Source organism: Quercus lobata, chromosome 1 (assembly GCF_001633185.2).
Source record: "Quercus lobata isolate SW786 chromosome 1, ValleyOak3.0 Primary Assembly, whole genome shotgun sequence".
Taxonomy (NCBI): domain Eukaryota; kingdom Viridiplantae; phylum Streptophyta; class Magnoliopsida; order Fagales; family Fagaceae; genus Quercus; species Quercus lobata.
In genome coordinates, this window is record NC_044904.1 from 36,190,746 (window position 1) to 36,208,248 (window position 17,503).

A 17,503-nucleotide genomic window follows, 5' to 3' on the forward strand; every position below is an offset into this window, starting at 1 on the left:
GAAAGAAAACCTCCCTACTGCTAGCGCACTCAATGATTCACAGCTTTTGCTTTTTTTTTTTTTTTAAATATATTTTTTAATAAATTATTCTATTCTAATAGAATAATAATAATTTTTTGTTAGATTTTATTCTTAAGCCATAATATTTGATTCTTGATATAAATATAATTTTTGTTAGATTTTATTCTTAAGCCATAATTTTTTTTTTTTTTTTTTTTTTTTTACCAAAAAAATAAAATTATTTTTTGGTGTGGCTCAAGAACTACTCGTCCAGGAATGGACTAATCATAATATTTTCTCTGACAAGGAGTGAAGATACCACAGGAATCTGACAAATCATACGACTTGATTAGCATATAACAAGAAGCAAAAAACTTCCATCTCACTTGGAATTAGCACTAGTTGACCTGCAATATGGAAGGTAGAGAAGCCCAAATTTCGAGCTCTGGTCCCAAACGTGGTGGCTGGATCACCTTCCCCTTCATCACTGGTCTCTCTTTCTCTCTCTCTCTCTCTCTAAAACACAAACACACACATACATGCACAGAATGTGTTGGACCAATATGTGCCTTATTTCTATTTATGTCAACCAGGAGCGGCAGCGGGCTTCACACTTGGAGGCGTAGGATGGTTGGCAAACCTGATCGTTTTTCTGATTCAGGTGTTCAATGTGAAAAGCATAAACGCAGCTCAGATTTATAACATAGCAAATGGTAGCACCAATTTTTTTCCGATCATTGGAGCAATAGTTGCTGACTCTTTCCTTGGTTCTTTCGCTGTTGCCGCAATTTCTGCCTCTATCTCTTTGCTGGTAATACTCTTACTCTGTTGCAACTTACTGCAAGATGCATTTCTGTTGTGTTTGTGCCTGTTGCTATGCTTGCTACACTCTCTGTTGCAATTGATAGATCTCTTGACTGTAACGAACTCAGCTTATTATGTACTTTATGAGTGTGTTTGCAAGCAGATGGTTTCTTTGATAGATGAGTTCATTATTGGCTAGATGTAGCAATTAATCATCCTATACATCTTTTCCAAGCTAATCAGGAAGAGATTAAACCTTTTCTATCAAAAAGAAAACACTCTCTCACCTTCCAAAAACAATATTGGAGAACACAAACATTTTTTTAATATTATTTTTATGTGGGTGTGTGTGTTGGACTTTTTTTTTAATAACAGTGTGTGATGGATTACATCTTTGAAAAGAATATTTCTAATTAAGAATATTATTATGTTTGGCTTACATTGAAAGTTATTAATATTTTGTCTCAGTGCGGTTGATGTGTGCCCTACACATTATTTATCTATTTTGGGTATATTTTTATGGAGAATTGAAAAAATGGTCAAACTAATTAATTATTTTTTCATTTTTCTATAAAAAGTTTCATAAAATAGTTCACTAATATATACCCCATCGTGTTTATATAAAATAACGATTTAGGGCACACATTAGTAAATCGTTATTTTATAAGCACAATGGACCTTACTGGTGGTTTAAGACATACATTAGTAAATCCCTATTTTCTATAAGCACGGTAAGCCTTACTGATGGTTGTGGAAGTGGTAGTGGTGGCAATAATAGCAAAGTTGGTGTGGTGATTGGTGGTGTAGTGAGTAGTGACCACGAAGACAAGAAGCAGGTATCCAGGTATAGTGCTTCTTCTAGAAGTAGCCAATAACTAAAGTTGAAAACTTTTTCTTTTTTCTTTTAGTTAAAAAAAGTTGAAAAGCATGGATGTAGGTACTTGAAATAATTATTATTATTAGAATCTATATTTTTAAATATATATTTTTTTTTCTGAATTAAGTATTTACTAGTCGCTAATCCGTGCGATGCACGGGAAAATTATTAGAAAATAATAAAGCATGCATATATTAAAAGACAATTTAAGTTCATGTGTGCTTGCAAGGGATACATACCTAAATAGTTCTTGCGGTAGAAATAAAAGCCTTATCTTTGAAATAAAGAACCGATGTAAACAAACTAACCTTACATAAAAACAAATTAAAAAAAAAAAAAAAAAAACATAAAACTGATGTCACGGGAAATTCAGCCGCATAGTAGTAATATATTCTCTTAAAACCTAAACCTAAACCTAAATGTAAGGACTAAATATTTATGCGCCTTCTCTTGCTTTCCTGATGTATTTGGTTAAAAATATAAAACTGATGTCACGGGAAATTCAGCCACATAGTAGTAATATATAAATCTCTTAAAACCTAAACCTAAACCTAAACCTAAACGTAAGGACTAAATATATAAACAAACTAACCTTACAAAAGCTGAACTTTATAAGCTAAAATCTATACCGTGAGTTGTAGATCTTGAATGCTATACTGTGCGTTTAGGGCTTCCTACATCTGGAGAGAGAGAGAGTTTGCAGAAACCAAAGAAAATCTCTCTATAGCTTAAGAAACACAATATACTAAAATCAAAGAGATAAAATTTTCAGAGGACAAAATATTATAGATAATTTAAAAGAATTTTGGTTTAATTCTTGAACACCGCAACTCCATAAAATTCATACTAATAATAATATTTTATGATAGCGCAGTTAGAATTTTGGTTTAATTCTTGAACACTGAATTGGAAATTGATTATATGAGTATTCAATGGTGAACAAAGTACTATGTATTAATTAATATATAAACAAAACTAACCTTACAAAAGCTGAACTTTATAAGCTAAAATCTATACCGTGCGTTGTAGATCTTGAATGCTTTAGGGCTTCCTATGTCTAGAGAGAGAGAGTTTGCAGAAACCGTGGTTTTATATTTCTTAACTTGAGAGAGGGGTAAGGTTGCTAGGGTTTTGTAGATCTTGAATGTTTTAGGACTTCCTACGTCGGGAGAAAGAAAGAGTTTGCAGAAACTGTGGCTTTATATTTCTTAACTTGAGAGAGGGGTAAGGTTGCTAGGGTTTTGAGGAGTTATAATTTTTATTTATTTTTTATTTTTTAAATATTGTGCTTTTTTAAATATTGTGCTGACGTGGAAAGTTGTGGGGCCAGCAAAGGCTTCGGTTATATATATATATATATATATATATATAGAGAGAGAGAGAGAGAGAGAGAGAGAGAGAGATTATTCTGTCCGTGACATGATTTGATCAAGATATTTTGACCAAGTCCTAGTAAGAGTGTTACCTTAAGTAGTCATCATAATTACTGGTCTTGTGAGACAAAAACCTCATACAAGAAGTCCAATTATAAATGAGCTCCTTTATTTTTTTTGTTGACATGAAGTGTTTTTCATTTATTACAATTTGGAGTACGAGAAGGGTCCGTTTGGATACAGCTGAAAACTGAAAACTGAAACTGAAAACTGAAAAACACTGTAGCGAAATAATTTTTAAATGTGTGAATAGTATCGTGGGACCCATTTTTAATGAAAAAGTTGCTGAAAAGTGAAATTTGTGGGTCCGTGAACAGTACACGATATGCTGTGATTGGTCCAAAAAAATTTGAAAAGTCAAAGTTTGCGGCTACTGTTCATTGAACAGTGCATGAACAGTAGCCGCTTGTGGGAAAATCGCGTGAAAAAAAAAAAAAAAAAAAAAAAAAAAAAAAAAAAAAAAAAAAAAAAAACTGAAAAACGCAAACGCGGATTGGGCAAAAAACGCCCAATCCAATTTGGAGTACGAGAAGTTAAATTATTGTTATTGTTATTGTAAAGCTTAACACACTAAAAGTGTTGTGAGGATAATGTGAGATTTTATTGTGACTATAATATTTCTCAAAATTCTTTGTGAATAATTATTATTGTTGTTGTTGCATTTTAAAGTTTTATTGCATTAAAAATGGTAGGACAACCTAACAACATAGTTAAGCTCTTTTTGGTAATGTGAACCCAACAATAGTTTTATACCGTTGTTATTTAAACGCGTACTTGACAAAAACAACATTTTTTTTTAAGATTTTACCAAACGCGTAAGTATGATTTTAATACATCTTTTTTTTTTTTTTTGGATGGGAAATACTTATCTTTATTAAGACAAAAGGACAAGTTACATTCTGTCATGCATATAGGCATTCTCTATCAGACTAGGAACTTCCTTTAGCCGTGCAATATAGTACCTGTTTGGATTCAACTTAATCCTGCGTCTACGTTTTGCAACAACGTTTTCAATCCTTTTTTTTTTTTGTTCGTGAACAGTGATTTTACTGTACAGAGGAAAAAACACTGTTCATGCACTGTTTATGCACTATTCACGCGCACTGTTCATAGGTCCCACGACACTATTCACACATTTAAAAATTATTTTGCTACAGTGTTTTCAGTTTTCAGTTTCAGCAACAATAAATTCAATCCAAACGGACCATAATCCTCAACGTATTTAGCGTGTTGAGCGAGTAAATAAGCAGGGACATTTCCCTGCCGTTTAGTGTGGGTAAACTTCCATCGCCTAAAGTGCGAGACTTAGTCCATTATTCCAGCGAGCACGGTGACTACTGAAGCAGGTGACGAGCCTAGTCCTTGTAAGGCGTTGCAGACTAGCAAAGAGTCACTTTCAAATTCTGCATCTCTGATACAAACGTCCTTTGCAAAACCAACCCCAACTTCCAAAGCTTTTGCTTCATCTTCTATTGCACCCAACGACCACTTCCACTTCTTGCTTAAGGCTACGACCACTTCTTCGGTGCCGTCCCTGATTAAGACTCTAGCTCCTGCTTGCTTTTTTATCCGAGAAAACCGCACCATCTATGTTCACTTTATAGTATCCTTGAGATGGGGGTTGCCAAGAGACAACCGGCACAAGTTTAGCTTGATGCTCTTTTTTTGCTTCATTTGCAGACCGAAACTCTTCCACCAGATGCAAGGCATTCCTGAGAATTGTTCTACCCACCTTTCCTTTTCCTCCCATCCACAGGTCGTTCCTATTCTTCCATATACCCCAGCAGACTGTTATAAATTGCTCCATTTGCCCAGGCCGAGAGTGATCACACCTTTATAGGTTCTCAAATACATCCAAGAAATTCCATTGTGGCGAGATTTCAAACGGCAATGCGAATTTGCTATTGTTCCACACTTCTTTGGTATGGTCACAGCTCCACAGTAAATGACAGACTGTTTCCTCACTATCTCCACAGAGCTCACATATTCCATCCGATGTTATTTTCCTCTTCGCCAAATTGGATTTCGTGGCTAAAATGCCCCAAGTTGCCTTCCATGCGAAGTGTTTTATATTCAGTGGGATTTTCAAGAGCCATATTGACTTCCAAATTTTCCTCCTAGCTGACTCGTCCGAATAGTCAGCCCTGGTGGCGCGTGTCTTCTCTTCCAATGCTAGTGCGTAAGCACTCTTGACTGTAAACTTCCCACTCCTATTTTCAACCCAAATCAGTTTGTCTTGTGTGTTGCTTGAACTCAGAGGGATTCCCAGAATAGCATCTCTATCTTTAAGTATAAACCAACTATTGAGCTTGTCAATATTCCACTCACTAGTTGCTCTGTTTATGAGCTCACAAACCAGAGTATTAGTGGAGTTTGGCATTTCCTTTGTAATCACCCTGTACGTGCATGGTCTGGGTATCCATTGATCATGCCATACCCTTATCTTGTTACCATTTCCTACTTGCCATCGCATACCTCTTTGAACTATGCTCAGTGCCGCCATTAAGCTTCTCCACGCATATGATGGACTCCATCCCAATGTCGCCTCAGTAAAGCTGCAATGAGGAAAATATTTCGCTTTGTAAACTTGACTAAACAAATAGTTGGAGTTGGTTAGAAGCTGCCAGCCTTGTTTGGCCAGGAGAGCCAGATTGAAGCTTCTTAAGTCTCTAAAACCAAGGCCTCCCCTGTTTTTTTGGCAAACACATCGTATCCTAGTTCAGCCACGTGATTTTCTTCTTATTCCCAGTCTATCCCCACCAGAATTGTCTGATCACACTAGTAAGCTCTTCAAATAGGTTCTTGGGTAGCAAAAAACAACTCATGGTGTATGAAGGCACGACTTGGGCTACGGACTTGATCAGAATTTCCTTCCCAATAAGCGTCAATATTTTTTCCTTCCACCCTAAAATCTATGTTGCATCTATGTTGCACGGACACAGACACGGACACGACACGGACACAAACATGGGGATACGACAATTTTTGAAAAATAAGGACATGACATGACGGGGACACGGTGGTTAAATAATTAATTACATTTTATATTTAAGCATATTTTTTAATATTTTTAGACATAAAATATGTTTATGTCTAGAATTTAAATTATGTAAGAACTACAAATAAGTAAACTAACACTTAAAGTAGTACAATAATACACATAAAATGTTTAGAGTACAAATCAAAAGTTTAAATAGGCTACGTTCAAATACTAATACTGATACTAAAAATAATAGTCAAAATAATAACATAAATTATTTTCTTTTGGACCAATGGCATATCAAAGACATCATGGCACTGACATATGGTACTCAATAGTTAAAATTTGAAATTGAATGTTTGAAAGTGACTTTCACGTGGGGTTGGCAGAAGACACACAAAACAAAGAGGAAATATAAAAAAGTATTAGAGAAGTTAAAATGAACTAGACTAGAAGATAGAAGGCATCTGGGTGAGAGAGCGAGGAAGAGAGGAGGAGCTCGCCGATCGGAAGAGACAGGGCACGGCGTTGATGTCTATGGAGCTCGTCGATCGGCCCGATCTAGCCCTGGCAAGGGACAGAGGGCAGCGGCAACAGCAGCAGGCAGAGGTCAGAGAGAGGGTGGGTTGAGAACTTGAGATGTGGGTTTTAACTTAGACTTCTCAGACTCTAAGAATTTTTGTTCTAGGGTATATCTCAAAATCAATGGTATTGGTAAGTTTATATGTCAAAATCTGTGAATTTTTTTTTTCACTGCTAGCGTGTCGGTGCCGTGTTGGAGAAGCGAAAAAAAAGAAAAAAAAAAAAGAGACACTCGCCGGACACCGGAATTCGGCGAGTCGTACCCGTTCCAGTGTCCGACACGTGTCCAACACGGACACGATGCCAAAAATGGCGTGTCCGTGCAACCTAGCCTGAAACTTTGTTAGCCACTCTCTGTTTAAGTTGTGCAAAGGTATTGTTCTTAGATCTTCCCACCAGTGATGGCAGACCTTGATAGGCTTCATGAGGTTTAATAACTTGTGCACCGAACATAGTTTTCACCCTCTCTTTTATTCCATCGTCAGTGTTTGGGTTGAAATACAGGGAAGTTTTGTGGCAGTTTAACTGTTGGCCAGAGGATGTTTCATAGACTTTGAGAATTCTTTGAATTTTCGTAGCTTCACTTTCTGTTGCTCTTCCAAATATCAAGCTGTCATCGGTGAAGAATAAATGGGATATTCTAGGCCCATTAGTTGAGGCAGCCACCCCTTTAATAGCATTTCTTTATGCCGCATGGTTTAGCAAGGCAGACAAGCCCTCTCCGCACAGGAGGAAAAGATAGGGCGATAGTGGACCGCCTTGTCTTAGCCCTCGGGTTGGTTGTGTTGGAAAATATGGCTAAATAAATAAGTTTTGATTCAACAATACAAACTCTAAAAAATTAACAATGACAAAATAAATAGATAGAGTTAGAAAGATCTCACAAACTATAGAATCGCGCAAAATGCGTTGTCTTTAAAGGTTGATTCGTGTCACCCGGAGTAGAACTCGGTGTGAATGGCTCTCTTGGCCGAACAACCCCCAAGATTAGACTATAGTAATTTCTTCAAGTTGATCACACACTCAAGCAAGAAGAACTAAGAACAACCTTAATTTGCCTTTCCTTAAAACTAAAAATTGATGCTGAAATTTTTAGTGGAGATGAGCAAAAAAAACAGAGCAAAAACAGAGGGAAGAGGCGGCTACTATAGCTGAAAAACTGAAGAGCTAAAGAAGGGAATATAGAGTTTAATATACTAACTAATGTGAGGGCTGAAGGGCTGCATGTAACGGTCACTGTGCAAGCCAACGGGTTGCACATTAAATGCCCCAACAAGTTGCTTATTTAATGCCCAATGGGCAGAACCAAAAAGGGCTAGAGGAAAAGAAATAGAAAAAGAATGAGGAACAAGAGAGATAGAGACAAGCCTAAACCCAACCCAAGCCCAACTCCAACCCTTAGTCCATTATCTTTCAAGCTAACCCTTAAGTGGTGTTATGGTTTATAAACATATATGTAAACTCATCTCTAACCAATGTGGGATACAAACATACTTTAAGTGTTTGAAACACACATACTCCAACAGGTTGGATAAAGCCATACGGTTGCCCATTGATCCGAACTGCGTATTTCACTGAAGAAACACACCTCATCACAGTGCTAATCCATTTCTCATGGAAACCGAGCTTCTTCATAACCTGTTTCAAACATTCCCACTCAACCCAATCGTACGCCTTGCTCATGTCCAACTTTATAGCCATCTCACCACATTTACCCTTCTTCTTTTTGTTGATATGACTCATCATATCATGTGCCACCAAAACATTGTCGGTGATAAGATGTTCCGCCACAAAAGCGCTTTGGTTCTCTCCTATGATTTCTCGCAACACCAATTTCATCTTGTTCGCCACAACTTTTGAAGCAATTTTGTAAGCCACATTACATAAAGAAATCGGTCTATAATTAGTCACTTTTCCGGGTTCTTGGTTTTTGGAATAAGCACAATGTGGATGTCATGGAATTTTGGAGGGGACACATTATGGTTTAGAAAATCAAGTACAGTGCCAATGACAATGGATTTAACAGTAGGCCAAAAATGATGATAAAATAAGGGAGGCATATCGTTCGGTCCAGGTACCATTAAGGGGTGCATTTGCTTAAGTGCCTTCTCCACCTCCATAGCATGAAAGCCTTGTGTGAGAGTAGAATTCATAAGGGGTGCATTTGCTTAAGTGCCTTCTCCACCTCCATAGCATGAAAGCCTTGTGTGAGAGTAGAATTCATTCTTTCAGTGACCTTGGAATGGATTGCATCAATCATTTCTTGCTCCACCTTCGGCCTTGAGGTAGAGAAAAGCTCCTCAAAATAGCCCACAAAGGCTTGCCCAATCTGGTCTACATCCTCCAGCCACTTGTTGTTTGCATCCATAATTCTGCTAATAGTATTCCGTTGGTACTGGTTTGAGGCCTTAGTGTGAAAAAAGGTGGTGTTTTTATCCCCTGCCTTCAACCAATTATTTCTACTTCTTTGCTGCCACATTTTCTCTTCAATGCCTAGCCACCTATTTAGCTCCATTTTCGTTGCATGAATTGCCTCCAAATCCGTACTAGTTGCCTTCATGTTTTCAAGCATTTGAAACTTTCTTTGTAAGTCAGCAACTTGCTTTCCCACGTGGCCAAAGGTGTGTGTGTTCCACGACCTCAATGACATTTGACACTCCTCTAGACAAGCTTCAAATGGCCATTGTGAGTGGCTGGTCCGTCCCCTTTCCCATGCCTCCTCCACCACATTTTTACGTCTCTCATCTTCAAGCCACATAGATTCAAAGTGGAACAATCTTGACTTCCTCTGTTGCTTTCTTGGAAGACTAGTTTCTTTGAGCACTAAAATGCTATGGTCGGACACCGAGTTGGACAGATGGTAAAACTTCACTAACGGGAAAGCAACTGCCCAAGTCGTAGACACCAATGCTCTATCGAGTCTTTCTCGCACCCATCCTCGACTTCCTAACCGTCTACTCCACGTGTAATCCGAACCTACATATCCCAAATCTCTCAACCTGCATCTATTGATCACCTCACAAAAACATCTCATCTGCCCTTCCGGTCTAATTCTGCCACCAACCTTTTCCTTAGCATTTATTATTTTATTAAAGTCCCCCATGCATACCCACGACAAATTACTCTGATGACTAAGACTCTCCAATAATGTCCACGACTCCCCTCGTTTCCTTGTCTTTGGATGGCCATAAAACCCGGTGAACCGCCATTGTTTCATTCCCTGTTCTTTATTCACTATTGCATCAATGTGCCCTAGGGAGTATGAAATTATCAACCTGCAATGGTTTCTTCCACAAAAGAGCCAAGCCTCCTGCCCGTCTTATACTCAGAACCACCAGTCCTTGCTGTCATTCTATCTTCTGTTTTATTCCATCCATTTCCGTAATATCAAACTTAGTCTCCATGAGAAAGACTAAGGTGGGATCTTTCTCCAACACTACTTTTTGAAGTGCATTAACTGTTAGGGGGTTCCCAAGCCCCTTACAGTTCCAACTGATGGCACTCATTGTGTCCGGCGGGGCTACGCAGCAGCCTCCGCCAATCCCAAGTGTTGTGCTAAGAGTTTGCCAAGTTCCTTTATCTCACCATCTACTTTCACCCGCTTCCCATTGTCTTCCTTGTTTTCTAATTCAGCCAGAGGTGTTCTTGCTCTTCTTTTTATTCCCATATCCATCATCTCATACTCCATGGTTGAAACAATGGCGTTAGTATCTCTCTGGTGATGAGTTTCCTCCCCATCCAACTTCTTGTCCTTACTAGGTATGTCTCTGTTTTCTTTATTTTTTCTTTCGTTACTACCTTTAGTCTTCTTAACGCCTTGAGCCTTTTGCTGTTTTGTAGTGGACGGCCCTAAGCTAAAAGCTATTCCAGATTGAGTCAAGCCCATTTCCTTATTTGGTTCCTGCATGGGCTTAAAGAAAGTGCCCTGAAGCCCATCTTTTAAGGATTGGGCGTGGGCTGTAGCATGTGGCCCATTTGCATGAGTACTCTCTTTCCTCTCCAGTGTGGCCTTATCCACATCTTGCACATTATTCTCCCATCCAACCCGTGCTTCCTGGTTTGTTACCGAGGTCATGGCAGATACGTTGTCGTTAATAGCGTCGTCAATATCCAGAAGCTGTTGTTCAAAATTTGAACTATGCGAGAAAACCAGGTTTGTGAAACGGGTATGAACTGGCGTATCAATCAAACTATCCACGTCAGCCCTTGAGTCCACCACCCTCACCGTCTCCTCTATTTGCTTGTCGTAGTCGCTCATTGGTACCGGCTCTGAAACAGCCCCTCCATCCACCTTTCGCTCCATGTCCCCCCAACTGCCTTCCCCGAAACTGTTCCCTCCACTTTTTCTGGTCAAAACTAGTTGTGGCTTTTGGTTTCTGTCTTGCGGCGCACGCAGCCATGGACCAAATTGTTTTTCTTCTGGCCTCAGTGTATCGTTACTTCATATCCACATCAGGCAATCCTGTTCATCATGGTCGATCTTTCCGCACAAATAACATAATATTGGGAGCCTTTCGTATCTGAAATCCACCATTTCAATCCGTTTTCACCTAGCCGCACCTTATGACCTCGACATAGTGGCATGGAGACATCCAGACTAACCCTTCTGCGCAAGTAACTCCCCAAACAAAATCCTTTCTCATTAGCATCCACCTTCTCCACCTCCCCCAAGGTTGCGCCGATACGCATGCCCACTTCCTTAGTTTCACACATTGTGCGTAATCCGTGTATTTGGATCCAAAACGGTGATCTGTTGAACTTGACATCTTTTACCGCCTCACCATGCACTAGCTTATGAAGGAGCAGTTAGTATTTGTCGAAAGACCACGGACTAAGCAACAACACTCTCCATATCATCCTTCGATTGGAAGAGGAATATTACCTTATTCTCACCCAAGTAGCTGGCCTCAAAACTATGTTCTGCTCTCCAAACCTATCTCAATACCCTAACCACTGACTCCATATTGATCCTGCGCTTAGTACAGAACTTCCCAATGAGGATAGGTCCATCCTCTGTCAATGGAGCCTGGATTGCTACTTCCACCACTTCTCTCACTGACAACTTTAACCTAGCACATCTATCTATAATCTCCTCCATATTATCTATTGAGAAAGACAGTTTCAACCGTTTGCACGGAGAGAAAACTTTGCCTTTCGGCAACCCTTATGCTAATACTAGCCCCCTTTTTCACCCCTAGGGTTTCCAGAGAAAACCTAGAGAGAAAACCCAAAAAAAAATTTAGATTTTAATACATCTTAGCCAAACGGATAATTAGCATTTTTGTGTGGTTCTTCCCTCTTCTATTCTAAGGCAATACTAAAGCTACAACTTGAACAGGTACAATAAGTAGCATTCTTATAATCCAAACTATTTACCTTTGCAGGGCATAATTCTCATAACCTTGACTGTAATACTTGATCCCCTGAGACCTCAGTCATGTAATAATGGATCAAGCTTGTGCACACCACCCTCGAATGTCCAATATGCAGTCCTATATACTGGTTTAGCTATGGCAACTTTTGGGTTGGGAGGTACACGTTTTACTATTGCAACAATGGGAGCAAACCAATTTGATAAGCCAAAGGATCGAGAAATTTTCTTCAACTGGTATTTCTTTACTTTCTATTTTGCCTCTGCGGTAAGCAACACGGCTATTGTCTACATTGAGGATAATGTAAGTTGGAGAGTGGGATTTGGCATATGTGCAATTACTAACTTCATTGGCTTGGCCTTTCTCTTATTGGGAAACCGCTTCTACCTTCATGATAAGCCACAAGGGAGCCCCTTCACAAGTATAGTTCGTGTTATTGTTGCCACTATTCAAAAATGGAAGATTAAACTCTCATCCAACATCGAGGATTACTACTACAAGCATGATGGAATCACAGAAACAGCTACAATACCTAAAATGAGCTTCAGGTATGAAGTTGAGTTATTAATATTTGTAAAGTTGGCCTCAATACAATCATGATTTTACAGATAACTGCTACAATTACTTTCCAAGTGCCAATCTTTAGAACTTTGAATGAAATTTTAGCCAACGTTCTAGGGTAAGAAATTGAAGTTTGTGTCCTTAGTATTGAACAGCATGATTACTGTTGCTTATGGAAATTAAATTATTCACTTTTGAAATTGAAAATAATTATCATACTTTTTCTTTTTTGGTTACCATTATAATTTTATACTTGCTTCCAAAAATTCCCAACAAATTTTTTATGGACATACATTTTGAAGTATTGTTAGACTCTTAGAGATCATTCTTTCCGAGCTTATCAAAGAACTCATACTTCCTATGAATTTGCATTTAAGCACATGTCAATGCACTATATATGTCCATCTAGTATCTCACATAATGGGATCTTACAGCATTCTCATTCAACTAGCCACATTTTATCTAAAAGATCAGTTTTCTACTTTAATTTGCCCGCTTTTCTAATGCACTCTCTTCAGCAAATTTTCTAAACCCTATATATATATATATATATATATATATATTGTTAGGGTCAAATGTACTTTTGTGCTAGCAAACCCGTTTCTAAAACCTTGTTCACATGTAATTGAGTGGTGCAAGTTTTAGTGTCTAGATTAATGGTAGAAGAACTACATTGAAGGCACAAGAAACTACTTATAAAGCTGTCAAGACTCTGGTCTTGATTGCCGTTGAACCAATTGAACTTTATTAAAGCTCAATTCCAGTTTACTGGTCAAGCCTCGGGCAAAATATTTTCTTAGTTTGCGGCTCATGATGAATAGAGACCTAGAGATCCAAGCGCTAGGGTTCTAGAACGTATTTAAAGACATATTAGGTCATCATAAACATGAGTAGATCAAACACACATTGAAAAGGAGATCTTGATGTGATGTCTGTGTGCCAAGGGTTTGTACCAAGTGAAGTTTTTGGCGCTATTGCCTGATGATTTAAATTGTCTTTTCATTTGGCTTTTAGATTCACAAGAAGTGTTTTGCCGCATCATCATCACAATCAGTTTTGTTGTTTACATGACTAACTAAAAAAAATGATTCTAGCTTCGTAGTTACCCTCCCTTAATTATCTGGTATATATAGCAACATTCTGGATGCAACATATAGCTTCTGCTTATCTTAATTCATTCATGCCTATGTCATTGTGGAACACTAATACATTGGAACTCCACTATCCGTGGTCAACATGATAGAAGTGCTGCTTATGGTGGTGGTGGTTTGAGCACTACAATGGTAGTAAATGTATTTGGATCGAATTGAATTTGAATAAAATTTTCTTAAAATATTGACAAATCACACCTTCTCTAAAGGGGGTTGTCTGGGGTATATACGGGCAAGTTCTTGGAGAAAATCGAAACGCCTATTTTTCACATTAGTCTCTAGCTAGTAGAAGGTTGTACTAAATTCAGTTTACCAAATCAACTTACCTTTGAGGTTACTCCCAGAAATCAACTTAACACATAAGCTATAATGGAAAAAAGAACATAGATGATGGCCATTAACGTTTTGAAATATGCAACCAAAATCATATGGAGATCATTTTAATTCTCAAGTTTCATAATTCATTTTGACATAAGAACATCATAAGCCAATACTTTATTTGACAAACAAAAGCTAAACACACTCTTAATGCAGGTTCCTCAATCGTGCAGCATTTAAAACAGAAGGAGATGTTGGATCGGATGGTTCAATTGCGAAACCTTGGAGGATATGCACAATACAACAAGTAGAAGATCTCAAAACCCTCATTAGGATTTTCCCTTTATGGTTATCAGGTATATTCTTAAGTACCCCAATAGGAGTCCAAGGCAGTTTGACAATCCTCCAAGCTTTAACCATGGATCGCCACCTTGGGCCTCATTTTCAAATCCCTGCTGGGTCTATCCTAGTTTTATGCATGATCTCCACATCTGTATTTCTTGCAATTATTGATCACTTCCTATGTCCTATGTGGCAGAAGCTAACTCGTAGGTCTCCTACATCCCTCCAACGAATAGGGTTAGGACATGTGCTAAACATTCTAAGTATGGCAATTTCAGCACTAGTGGAAGCGAAGCGACTCAAAATAGCCCAAGCCCACCATCTCCAAGGCCAGCCCGGGGCCATAGTGCCCATGTTGGCCTTGTGGCTATTTCCACAATTAGTTTTGGTTGGCATCGGAGAAGCATTTCATTTCCCAGGACAAATTGCATTATATTATCAAGAATTTCCTGTGGCACTTAGAAGTACATCAACTGCAATGATTGCAATGATTATAGGGATTGCCTATTATTTGAGCACGGCTTTGATTGATCTTGTCCGAAGGGTTACTGGATGGTTACCAAATAATATAAACAATGGGAGGCTAGATAATGTGTATTGGTTGTTAGTTGTGGTGGGAGTGCTTAACTTTGGTTATTACTTGGTGTGCGCTTCTTTATACAGGTATCAAAATGTTGAAAAGGAAGAAGAAGTTAGTAATTCTGGCACTAATAGGTGATGCTCATGGTGAACAATGCAAGAAGCTCACTTGTATTTCTCTATTAGTAGGCTTAAGGTACATATTTAATATTTTTACAATCGTTGATATGGACTATTATAATTGGTGTATAATAAAAGTTGAATTGATAGTAGACCAAGGTGAAAAAATGTTGATTTAATCATAACAAATCATGGTAATAATTGTGTAAATTATTATGTGGGCAATATTACTAGTTTTATGATCACTGTATGTGCGATTTTATTGTGAACTATAAAAGAGACTATATTGATGTTTGTATTTTGTCATTTTACCCAAAAAAAAAAAAATGCAACTTAATAAATGAAAAAAAGTAATAAGAAGGAACACCCTGCCGAAGTATTTGTCCGAATCAGCCCACAGCTAAAGAATTCTTGATTGAAATGTGGATTCTGAACCAGCGAATTACTTTCATCACGTAGGAGTTGGGCACTCCACATCTACTCTTTAGAGTGGGTCCAATGGAATAAACATCATATTTGATGTCTGCACCATAATTGCCTAAGTAACTTTAGTAACTGTTCCATCACTTTCTTGATGAGTGGATAAGTAACAATCAATGGTACCAAGTGACTACAATGTCAATAGTGGTCTGGCATCTCTGTGTCTCTTATTCCACACCCCCCCCCCCCCCCAAACCAATAATTGAAGTAAGTAACAATCAATGCCAACGTGAGTCACAATGCCTAAGTAACTTAAGTAACTGTTCCATCACTTTCTTGATGAGTGGATAAGTAACAATCAATGGTACCAAGTGACTACAATGTCAATAGTGGTCTGGCATCTCTGTGTCTCTTATTCCACCCCCTCCCCTTATAATTTGCAAATATATTTAACATTAGACTAAAGTTTGACAAAGTTTCAAAAAAAAAAAAAAAAAGTTTGACTACAAACTTGGTTATCACTAAAAAAATAATATAATTACATATTTTAAAAATCTAACTATTAAATTGTATGTTTTTTATATTCTTAACACATATCAAATTTTGTGTCAATCGAATATTATTTACTATTTGATTCTGTTTGTTTGTTTAGACTCTTGTACAATCAGATTGTTTAACCTGATTAATTAACCAAGTTGATACTAAGGTTTATTATTCAGATTTAGATTAAACACAAACAATCAAATCACTAAGTGCGGAAAAGTAAATAAGATAGTAATATGATGACTTAGGAAAACTAATAGAACCGTCCAGTTTTAAGATAAAAAACCTGGGGAGAATTTAACTTAATATACCCTTAAGGCAACAAATTCACTATGATAGAATGGAAGTTTTACAATAAATTTAAACCCTAAATCTAGAGCTACCTCTTGTAGTACTTACTCACACGACCACGTGCAGCTGCGAATCCACGAACTCTTCTATCTGAATTTGTCGCACACAAACACCCACCTTTGTGACTTTGAGATCTCACTCAAAGGTTTTAGATCATAAGCTATGTATGATCTCGTTGCCGCCACTTCAGATCTACCGGTCGTAATAATCTTTAGATGGAATTCCGGCAATGACTTTGAAAAGAGATGGCATAGCACTTTTTAGATTTCAAAAGAATACACCTCCAAAGTCATAACAAAACGTGGTGTAGGGTTTTCTTTAAATACTATGTGAAATAGATCTAAAACCTTAATCACTTAACATGCTTAATTTGCAATTGGGCCGAAATTAAAATCTAAAGTATTTGCATCTCAATTGGTTGAGCCTTCTTGATTGGTCGAACCTGGCATGTTTCGAATTCTTGAACCTGTGGCTTCCTTTTTCTTGTATTCTAACTTGCAGCACATTATTCATTTTCTAATCATACCTATAGACTTAGGAATCTATATTTAGACAAGTTTGAGTTCACGGTTTGCCAATTGTTCTAAACTTTTAGAACTTAACAGATTCATAAACTTATTTTTTATGTATAATTTTAACCTACAAAAACTTGAAATTTAAATATTTAATTGATGACATTACTATTGAAGCCTAAATGATATAAGAAGTAAATGTAATGTAACAGTGGATTTATCAAAATTTACATCTAATAAAGAGATATTGAGTGGAGTTTTAGGCTTAAACTACGATAAAGTTTATTACCAAACATTGTCCTTAACAATATCGTGGGTACATTAACTTCTATTACTGCCATGAGTGCTTCATTTGCATGGTAAAACTTTAGTGCCATTCCGTTCTTGTGATGTTGAGTGGCAAGAAAATGATTAGGAGGTAGACTGGAACATTATGATACAGTATACTGATAACCACGCCATATTTCCTAGTTTTAGAAAACCACAATAGGCAATATAATGTATGTTCGTATATCTGATTCTGGTGTTCTGTTAAAGTTTGAAAGACTATATATTGAA

General features: G+C 37.6%; 1 protein-coding gene across 1 annotated transcript; it reads left to right on the plus strand.

The window, feature by feature from the left end:
- Nucleotides 1–414: 414 nt before the first annotated feature.
- LOC115988798 (protein NRT1/ PTR FAMILY 2.6-like) lies at nt 415–15,375 on the plus strand. Its single transcript, XM_031112414.1, has 4 exons — nt 415–490; nt 594–811; nt 12,061–12,596; nt 14,295–15,375. Exons 1-4 carry the CDS (start codon nt 415–417, stop codon nt 15,136–15,138), a joined length of 1,674 nt encoding a protein of 557 aa, XP_030968274.1. The 3' UTR covers nt 15,139–15,375.
- Nucleotides 15,376–17,503: the final 2,128 nt, after the last annotated feature.

Bases quoted from the DNA above. Each gene is read 5' to 3' on its own strand.
- LOC115988798 (XM_031112414.1), top strand. From the start codon at position 415: ATGGAAGGTAGAGAAGCCCAAATTTCGAGCTCTGGTCCCAAACGTGGT. The intron at 491-593 runs GTCTCTCTTTCT...TATGTCAACCAG, and splicing joins CACCTTCCCCTTCATCACTG to GAGCGGCAGCGGGCTTCACA. The intron at 12,597-14,294 runs GTATGAAGTTGA...CTCTTAATGCAG, and splicing joins ATACCTAAAATGAGCTTCAG to GTTCCTCAATCGTGCAGCAT.